This window comes from Bombus pyrosoma, linkage group LG5 (assembly GCF_014825855.1).
Source record: "Bombus pyrosoma isolate SC7728 linkage group LG5, ASM1482585v1, whole genome shotgun sequence".
Lineage (NCBI taxonomy): Eukaryota > Metazoa > Arthropoda > Insecta > Hymenoptera > Apidae > Bombus > Bombus pyrosoma.
The window spans coordinates 386,750-396,516 of record NC_057774.1 but is presented as its reverse complement, the minus strand read 5'-3'; the positions used below and the strand labels follow the sequence as shown (position 1 = coordinate 396,516).

Genomic DNA, 9,767 nt, shown 5'->3' with positions numbered 1-9,767 from the left:
AGGCTTGAGTGAACTGATTTTCTAGGGATGGAAATCATTGTGAAATGATAAAATTGTGACGATAAGGATACTGATCTTCGCAATATTATTTATATGATAAAATAAATGAAATAATTCATCGTGTATATATACACATATATTATTCAATGACTGAACGTAACTAAAAGTAATTCATCTGTGTATTCTAAAAGTAATCAATGTTATATAGTTTATTCGTTGGAATCATTGTACAAGTTGTTGTGTCAATGGTAAAAATATTTGCACTGAATTGCTTCATGTTCTCCATTATGTGTTTGCATAAGTATAAGCTGGTTGAAGATAAAAGTAAATACTTCGTGTAATACAAATCGTTACTTGGTTCAAATTTATGTCAAATAAATATCTTTCAAATTAAATAACTTACTATTGGTATCGAATAAGTTAATTTTTTTCTATAAATATAGTAAATATTCTCTTACTTTTTCTATGAATCCCAAAACAGTTAATCACTGTAAGACTTTTACAAACTGAAAAGTTTTTCATAATAATTTTGTCGGTTTGTATCAAAATGCATATATATATATATACATATATAAATCAAACTACAAAATATTAGTACATATCTTATTTATTAGATAGAAAACATTTTTATTAAATAGTATTCTTTCACTGATATAATGTCATTTGAACACACCCGCACACACAAATATATTAATAAATAAAATATTGTATACTATTATACCGCTTTGGTATATAAAATACTCTGACAGCGACTAGCTGTCACTCAAGACCATAACCTTTCATTTGTAATGATATAAGTCTCTATTTAAATAAATCTAGGATTAACTCGCGACAGCAGAGAGAGCAGAGAGAAACAGTATTTTATCGGTCATTCGAAAAAGTTGAAATAAGAAGTGTACATGCCTACACTATACTATATTATAAATTTACATAAACACAAAGTATCCTAAATGAATGAAGACGTATTCAGACGAATAAAAGGTAGATTAAAATCAGAATATTATTCAATGAATAATGAATGGTTGAGAGACTGTATAGAGTTTTACGTAAATCAACATGAAAATGTAAGTAAATATAATTTTATGTATATCTAAATGAAAATATTCGCACAATTCTATAATACGCGCGAAGCATGCCTTACATCTGAAGTACAATTATTAACATCACATTTTAAGTTTGGCTACATACATATTACATTTGTTTCTGTAAAACGTCGTAAATGTAAAATACTCATATTATTGTTATAAAATTTTATACTTTATTATAATTAATTTCATTTTCAGCCAGGTCCAGAAAAAATTTTACAATTTGTGAAAGAACAATGGCAACTTAGTGATTTGCGTAAAATTAATAATGAAAATGGATGTTTACCTTGCAATCTATCGGATCAAAAATGTATTATTTTATCTGGAAACTATATTCTTCAGGTACATATATAAGTAAATAGAATACCTACATATATATTTGCGCAGATAATAGATTAATTAAAATTGTAATAATCTAGGTAGAACAAATGTATGATATTGCAACATCAAAATATAAACAATTAGAGCATATTAGAAATACTCATATCTCAAAAATAGATCTATCTGAGGCAGAAAAAATGGAAAAATGGCAATCTCCAAAAAAAAGAATGATACAATTACGACTAACAGATGGATTGCAAGACTTAATTGGAATTGAATATAATTATATATCTCGACTGAATGTATGTTAATATTTACTATATATTTTTCAATAACATATTTAAATTGATATAAAGGTCTGGTTAAGCTAAAACATTATTATTATTATTCTTTTTTCCTTCTCTATTAAAGACATAAATTTAAGAATGTTCTAAAAGTACAATACAAAAGTAAAATACTGTTATATTCTTTTCAAGGACATATTATTACCAGGATATAAAGTTATGATAATGGGCCCATTAAAATGTCGTAAAGGTGTTTTGTTATTAGAAGAAGGGAAGTTGAAAGGAATTGGTGGTGAAGTGGATAGCTTATTAATACCTAATGCAATGGAAAATGTTTTAGCTAGAGCTCTGTGAGTTTAAATTAATATTAAAAATTTAGCAGGGATAATAAGGAAATCAAAATAGGAGTAAAGTATAAATCAAGTCAATTGAAGCTAAATTAAATATTAAGTTATATTTTGGAAAGTCTTAATAATAACTTTAATATTATATACATGTATTTATCATTTACAGAAATCTTTCAGAAAATCCTGATCCCTATAGTGATAATGAGACTAAATCAAATAATATTAGGCCACAAGTACCACACATAGACGAAGTCCTTTTTGAAGAAGACTTCGAAGTAAATCCTAAAGATATTTCTAAAACTGAAGATTCCCATAACGAAGATCATAAAAAATCGAAAATTAAGAATACTAGCACAGAAATTAAAAGAGTTCAAAGTTATGAAAGTGAAGAAATTTTGAATGATGATGTTCATTTTCAGAGAGGAATTAATAACGCTAGTACTGAAATTAAGAGAATTTTAAGTCATGAAAATGAGGAAATGTTGATTGATGATGATTGTTTTCAAACAGAAACTGAATTTACCAGCAATGAAGTTAAAACAGATCAAAGTTGTGGAAATGAAAAAATCCTGGATGATGACGATTGTTTTTTAGAGATGGTTATTTTAATATTTTATTTTATTAAGAGATAAAATTGTAAAATTAGTCAGTATAAAGCGTAGTTTTAAATTTAATGAACCTTTGAATGAAGATATTTTATTACAGGTTGACGAAGAACAATTTACGGAAGCGTCAATAGAACAAAAAAATATTACGTTGCCATTTAGGACTTTGCCAAAAGAGGGAAGCGACGACATTATTGTAATAACCGATGAGGAAGCTGTAACAGATGTAAAATATGACGCCTTTAAAGAAACCAGAGAGAAAGATTCGTCACATTTAAATTTCAAGTCGTGTACTGCCAAGACAGATTCAAAAATAGGAAAAAAACAAAAATCTTTGTTAACTAACGGAAAAAAAAGAGTAAGTTATTGAACTCATTCCACTCAATATTAATTTATGTACTTTGTTGAAAAGTACAAACTACTGCTTTCTATTTTGGAAATTATTATTTTTAAAACATGTTCAGTTGTACAATATCTCAGGTTTCAACTTCTCCTCGTACAACAATAGCTTCGAAGAAGGGTAGAATGGATAAACAGATTACAGAATTTATAAAAGGAGTAAATGCTCCAGAAGAGCCGAAAATTTGCGAATTTATCTACGATATTAATAATGAAATAGTAACAACCACAACTTTTAAAACTATTCGAGGTCACGTCGAAGTCCTCGGAAAACTAACAAAACAAGATCCATCTTGGATTTTGCAAGCTACAATAGCAGATGGTACTGGGACAATAGAAGTTTCTTTCTCAAATAAGGTGCTGAACTCTAATTTATTTAAGTGAAAGTGGGAATTTATTAGAAAATCCAGTGTGTTTTAAATAACTACACATTTTATGATTTTAGATTCTAGAAAATTTACTAGGTTTCAGTGTCCGAGAGTTTTCATTGAAAAAGAAATTGAGGAAAAAAAATCCAGAAATTGAGCATGAACTTAGGATGGTATTTTGCCTTCGTATTTTTATAAAAAACTTTATAATATCATAATAATTTTTAAACACATTTATTATTTTCATTATTTGGATTTTTTATGCTTCATAAAGAATATATGAACATTTCAGAGTTTTCGTAATGCAGAAAAAGAGATGAAAGCTCTGGATGCACTCTTAAAATTAGAGTTAAATAGAGATGAAAGACCAACAGTAATCGAAATTACTGATTTAACTCAGGAACAGAAAGAAATAATAGACAGGAAAGTAAAAGCTTTTTTACTTAAAAACAACATTTAAGTCATAGCTTATTTTCAGTAGAAGAATAATTCAATAAATCATTGTGTTTAATAAAATAAAATCTTATAAAATATAAATGAAAGAAATAAAATAAACATCTTGTAATAAATATAACAATATAATGAAGTGTTATTTTCACCAAATCTTTGGATATAATGAAAGATATATAACAAGTAGTTTGTTATTTAATACATTTAATTATATCTCAACAAAAAACGGTATTTATTATAATTTAAAACCCGAATGAATAGCTACTATACCACTATTTAAATTTTCATACATTACATTTCTAAAACCTGCTACTTCAATCATGTCCTAAAATAGTAATTAGAAATTAAATATACATATATATATATATAGATTTCTAACTTAAATAACATAAATATCATGTTACCATGTCGCACAACTTACTTTAAATTCTTCTTGTTTTGGGAATTTTCTAATACTCTCAACAAGATATTGATAGGGCTGCCATTCTCCTGCTATGAGTGTACCCAACACGGGTATTATTTGAAATGAATATTGATCATAGAGCCTAAAAATTTTATTTTGTCATGCATAGATATCCAGCGTAAAAGACTTTAAATAATTGTTACTTTATCCTAAAAGGAATTAGTTACCATTTCAAAATATTATTATCTACATGACTGAATTCTAAACACATAAAACAACCACCTGGAGTAAGTACTCTGTACGCTTCAGAAAGTACCTACAACAAATATCATTATTCCTTTGTAAAATATGAGTATAAAATCTATTTATACTTAGAGAAAAATATATCATTGAAGTTCAATGTTGATTTAATAAAAACTTTATAACATTGATTTACCTTCCCAATATGTGTTACATTTCTTATTCCAAAGGCTATTGTGTAAGCATTATATGAATCGTCCTCAAAAGGAAGCTTTTCTGCATCACATTGCTTCCAATCAATATTAAAATTATTTTGAACTGTCCATCCTAATTTTTTTGCTCTTACTTTACTAACGTCTAACATATTCTTATTTATATCACAAACTGTTACAGAACTTTTTACATCTTGGTAATTAGGGGTATTCTTTAAATAATTTAAATATCTGAATGTAATGTCTCCTGTGCCACCAGCCGAATCTAATAATTTGGTGCCATGAGTTGGTCCAAGCCTTTGAATGAATATATCTTTCCAAATGCGATGAATTCCAAAACTCATAGCATCATTCATTTGATCGTATGAATTTGCTACCTTCTCAAAAACTGTATATACTAAAAAATTGATCGATTAACTTGATAAATCTTACATTATAGATATACGAGATTAAAGGTTAATGCAGAAACAAATTACACGAAATGCTTAAGAATTAATATAAATTGTATTAATTTGTCTATTCTAAAAGCTCCTAAAATACAAATTATATCGAACAATTTGTTCTGATTCTTTTGAACAATTTTGTATCTTGATTCTTTGTACATTTTCCATTTATATATAATGTTTACAAGAAACAACATTATATATAATATAATAACATAATATAAATATTTCTATAATACAGGGTATGCTTCCTTTGGGAATAAAAAGTTTTGTTACCTATAATATATAAAGGAACAAAAGGCAAAATTGTTTAGATAACTACATAAATTATAAAATGTACCTTCTTTCACTTTATCACTTTCTTTGACAGTTTTGAATCCAAAATGTGTTGTTTTCTCATTATTATTAGTTGCAGTGGCATCTGAGAAACATTTCTCAAAGATGAGAGTAATTCTTTTATTTTTTGTTAAATTTAAAAGAAGTCTTCGTTTTTCCATCTTTCTGCAATATTTTAACAAAAACAACATATACATATATGCATATATTAAAAGATAAATTGCTTCCCTTATCGGTAAAATATTTTAAGGTTATCTTTATTTTTCAATTACATACGTATTGTGGTGTGAACGTTGCTAAAATTTATGTTCGATATAATAAATTATTATCAAATAGCATAACTCTATTAGAGTTAGAGGGACAATAAGATTATATATATAATTATTTACAATCTATCTAGTTTACTATACTAAGAAAAATTGTAGACATTGTTTTTGAAAGCAATTTAATTTTAAGAATTTGTTGAAAACAATGAAATTAGACAATGCGCAGATTCGAAATAATATATCTCAAATATTTTTACTTAATAATAGAAACCAAAGCTGTGATTTCTAATGTATTCGTGCCAAATAAATTGTATCATATTATGTATATTGTATCGTATACGACTAAAAAATATGTGTTATTTTACTTTTAGAACAAATATTTTTCTCGTATTACCATTATTCTTTATGACAAATTAGATTTTAATTACGTGCACGTATTTCATTTTTAATGATTTCCTTATCACTATATTTAAGGCTAAAGTTAATTCGTATTCAAAATTAAAAATTCTAATTATATATCAACTGATCAATCGTATATTTTGAATCGGTATATTTATCTGCAATTAGTTTTTATATTGACTAGAAGTGCGAGAAATTTAAATATCTCATTCCACAACTGCGCAGATATAATCGATAGTTTGTTTTACGTCGTTGGAGAACCTGCGTAGTACCTGTTGATTTATTTCTTGAAACCTTTTGTGAAAAGTGTCAGGTAAAGTGGCCAATTTCATAGCGCTATCATTAAATTAGAAATTGTGTTCCATTCTCTCCATTTTCATTTATATGTAACTCATTTCGTGAGATTTAATAAGACGGAACACCTTAATATTTCAACAATTATTTAATCAGATGTACAAAATCATATTAATCATACTAAAGCAACAACTTAACACTTGTTGATTTATAGATGCTATTTAAGCATTATCACAGCATTAAGTGCTGAATGATTACAGGGACATAAGTTTCGTAATTTTACAGCCTAACACAAAGGGGACAATCAACTACTTAAAAGAAAATTATTAATATATTAAGTGTCATTATATTTTAATCAATTTATATGTTTATATTTATATAGACATTATGTAACAGGATAACATATTTATCTTAGTAGATGTTTATGTATACATTTTTAAATACAATTAAATCCCCGAAACAAAAAGAAAGTTGAATAATTGTTACCATATGTCAAAGAAGTAAGTTTATTTTATTGAATATATAATATGTTGTACATAAGTTCATAAGCTCTAATTAAAAATTAGTTTCTCTTACATGTTGAAATATCATGTGATTTTTAGTTTATGATAGTAATAATATTTGAATAATAAAGATTAAGTAAAAGATTACCATAGAATGTTGTTAAAAGTTGAAAAGAAATAAATAATAAGATTTAAACAGATTGTATAAAATCATATAAGGAAGGATATTCAATTCAAAATTTTATGAAACAGAGAATTCATTTTTTAGTTAAATTATGTCAACAAATTATCCATATGTATACCAGATATGTTTAGGTATGTTGCTTATTTATTTTAAAAGCTTTTTATCTCTTATTAACTTTATATACTTATTTTTAGTATCGCACTTAATTCATTTCTTATAAGATGTTCATGATAGTTTAAAATTTTAATGAAGTGCTTACAAAATTATTTCCAGACATGGAGCAAATTACAGAACCACGTGTTAATCTGGAGGGTTTCAGACCGCTCATCATTGCAATGGAAATTGTTGGAGCAATACTGATAATTCTAGTTGCAGTTTGGTGTGGCAATTATAGAGGTGGTTTTGCTTGGAATTCTAATCCAATGTTAGAATTCAATTGGCATCCTCTTTTAATGGTTATTGGATTCGTATTTTTATATGCCAATGGTATGTTTAACGATTTAAGAAAACTTTTAAGAACATTAAATTAATTTTTTTTTACTTAATATTATATGCAATCTTGTTAGGTATGTTAATATATAGGACACAAAGAAATACTCGAAAACGAAGATTGAAGCTAATTCATGCAGGCATAATGATATTAATTGTTGCATTAGTTGTAATTTCTCTTGTGGCTGTGTTTGACAGCCACAACTTGCATTCGATACCAATTCCAAACATGTATAGTCTTCATAGTTGGGTTGGGCTCACTAGCGTAATTTTATTTTGCTGCCAGGTATAAATGTCATTAACTCTTTATTTATTTTTATCCATATATGATCGTTCAATAATCGTGAAATACATATACTTTAATATTTTAGTGGCTTGCTGGATTTCTATCTTTCCTGTATCCGGGATTACAACTTCCATTACGGGCTTCCTACATGCCAATTCATGTATACTTTGGAATCGCAGGATTCATTGGTGTAATTGCTTCCTGTCTTTTAGGCCTCAATGAAAAAGCATTTTTTGCTCTAGGGTAAGTATAAACTTATGACACAATAACGTATGAGTCACCCTTTCAATTATTATAATACATAATTTCAGAAATAATTATCCAAACCTTGTAGACGAAGCAATATTAATTAATGTAATCGGACTTATGTTAATCCTTTTTGGTGGATTAGCAGTTTATTTGGTATCACAAGAACGTTACAAACGTTTACCTAGAACAGAAGACGAAGCATTAGTTGGTGGCAGAGCACAGTAAACGATTATGATATATAAAAAAGCTTATTCATGGCTTTCCAACATATAAACAAATTTTTAGTTATACTTTCATAATAATTATAATGTCAGTTTTCGAAATATTTCGACTCGTTTGTGTATCTTGTTTCTATGATCGACTTTCATGATCTTCGATTAAGAATTAAACTGTTAGCTGTCGTTTATCTCTTTTTTATCCTTGCTTAGGACTAACTAGTTCAAAATCATTTACTATCCATGTTAAATCATATTTAACTATTTTACATTGCTCACATTTACATTGTTCATTTTATACTATTTTTAAATCTTTTGTACAGCTTTTATTGGTTGTTAGTTCAATTAGATAAATAAAACTTTATATATATTATGTAATAATAGTTTCAGAAATTTAAGATTTTTTCACCTCCATGCTTTCGTTGATACAACAGAGCTGTGATTTAAGTTGTATTTAAAATAAAAAATGGTGGATATTACTAGCACTTAGATAAATTGAAATTTTATGATGGATTTTTCGTTCAATATTGCGTCTCGTAAAATCTAATCTCATCAGTATGTTCAATTATTTTAGATAAAATATATTTTATCTAACGTATTTTCTAATAATTAAAAATACTACCTTAAGTAGTTGTAATATAAAGTATTGTGAATATTATATTGTTTTAATATATGTATATGTATATGCGTATATATGTGTGAATATTGAACTTGTATTCGTCTATCAATCAATGTACATTATGATGGTTGACAAAAATGTACTTATTCGGAAAAGTATATATAAAAAGAATATACATCTTCCAAGCATAATTATAATTTACACTTTACTTTTCATCACATTTATAATCGAATAAAACAAAACAAAATTGTAATATTATTTCTAAATTTTCCTTGTATCATTTATCGAAAATGTCAATTATTTTAAATGTTAATATTGAGATTCAATCATATAATATCAATACTTAATTCCAGTCCTTATTAACGGAATAATTTAGAAATCGAATTATGTAGTTAATTTCATTAATAATAATGGAAACAGAAAATTTTGAATATTCCTATGTCTGCTTCTGCTTGCTGTTTATTCGAACAGAGTTATATGCAGTAAAACCTTATCCTTCATGCTTCCATATACGTACATAACATGATTTTTAGGTTACATACTCGTACGTGTGAGTGTCATGGACATAACTTCCATGGTCAGCATTCATTTATGCATATCATAATACAATCATATTGTCGTATATATGTCGTATACGTGTACACGTTACAGATATGGTAACTCCCGTGGTGGAATCAAGGCTTAATGAGCGGCAAATATTTTTCAATTTGTTCGTTAAGCATTAGACCGTCGCAATCACGGTCGTCCGTGATCATAGCTCCCCTCCTCCC

The 9,767-nt window shown here is 26.9% G+C and overlaps 3 protein-coding genes and 1 long non-coding RNA gene across 11 annotated transcripts; 2 read left to right on the top strand and 2 right to left on the bottom strand.

Moving 5' to 3' along the window:
* The first annotated feature begins 11 nt into the window (after positions 1-11).
* Positions 12-4,048, top strand: LOC122567967 (recQ-mediated genome instability protein 1-like). Of its 3 annotated transcripts, XM_043727171.1 has the most exons (10): positions 12-166; positions 820-1,064; positions 1,284-1,427; positions 1,505-1,708; positions 1,883-2,040; positions 2,204-2,636; positions 2,743-3,000; positions 3,123-3,398; positions 3,487-3,582; positions 3,702-4,048. In XM_043727171.1, exons 2-10 carry the CDS (start codon positions 951-953, stop codon positions 3,867-3,869), a joined length of 1,851 nt encoding a protein of 616 aa, XP_043583106.1. In that variant the 5' UTR covers positions 12-166; positions 820-950; the 3' UTR covers positions 3,870-4,048. The 3 variants fall into 3 exon arrangements, with proteins under 3 accessions (XP_043583106.1, XP_043583107.1, XP_043583105.1); XM_043727172.1 differs by lacking the exon at positions 12-166 and having other exon boundaries at positions 668-1,064; positions 1,288-1,427; XM_043727170.1 differs by lacking the exons at positions 12-166; positions 820-1,064 and adding an exon at positions 1,083-1,221 and having other exon boundaries at positions 1,288-1,427.
* LOC122567971 (2-methoxy-6-polyprenyl-1,4-benzoquinol methylase, mitochondrial) lies at positions 3,981-6,296 on the bottom strand. Of its 3 annotated transcripts, none has more exons than XM_043727181.1 (6): positions 6,154-6,296; positions 5,498-5,658; positions 4,699-5,111; positions 4,490-4,578; positions 4,281-4,404; positions 3,981-4,184 (listed from the first exon to the last, which is right to left on the bottom strand). In XM_043727181.1, exons 2-6 carry the CDS (start codon positions 5,652-5,654, stop codon positions 4,095-4,097), a joined length of 873 nt encoding a protein of 290 aa, XP_043583116.1. In that variant the 5' UTR covers positions 5,655-5,658; positions 6,154-6,296; the 3' UTR covers positions 3,981-4,094. The 3 variants fall into 3 exon arrangements, with proteins under 3 accessions (XP_043583116.1, XP_043583117.1, XP_043583115.1); XM_043727182.1 differs by lacking the exon at positions 6,154-6,296 and adding an exon at positions 5,770-5,956; XM_043727180.1 differs by lacking the exon at positions 6,154-6,296 and having other exon boundaries at positions 5,498-5,731.
* Positions 6,297-6,337: 41 nt separating this feature from the next.
* Positions 6,338-8,761, top strand: LOC122567972 (transmembrane ascorbate-dependent reductase CYB561-like). 3 transcript variants are annotated; one of them, XM_043727183.1, is made up of 6 exons: positions 6,481-6,952; positions 7,224-7,270; positions 7,413-7,625; positions 7,706-7,914; positions 8,000-8,157; positions 8,226-8,761. In XM_043727183.1, the coding sequence occupies exons 2-6, from the start codon at positions 7,231-7,233 to the stop codon at positions 8,386-8,388; spliced, it is 783 nt and encodes a 260-aa protein (XP_043583118.1). In that variant the 5' UTR covers positions 6,481-6,952; positions 7,224-7,230; the 3' UTR covers positions 8,389-8,761. The 3 variants fall into 3 exon arrangements, with proteins under 3 accessions (XP_043583119.1, XP_043583118.1, XP_043583120.1); XM_043727184.1 differs by lacking the exons at positions 6,481-6,952; positions 7,224-7,270 and adding an exon at positions 6,338-6,471; XM_043727185.1 differs by lacking the exon at positions 7,224-7,270 and having other exon boundaries at positions 6,482-6,952.
* Positions 7,918-9,650, bottom strand: LOC122567975. 2 transcript variants are annotated; one of them, XR_006316936.1, is made up of 3 exons: positions 9,515-9,650; positions 8,242-8,344; positions 7,918-8,152 (listed from the first exon to the last, which is right to left on the bottom strand). It is a non-coding gene; the product is annotated as an uncharacterized LOC122567975 (long non-coding RNA). The 2 variants fall into 2 exon arrangements; XR_006316937.1 differs by lacking the exon at positions 9,515-9,650 and adding an exon at positions 8,788-8,922.
* Positions 9,651-9,767: the final 117 nt, after the last annotated feature.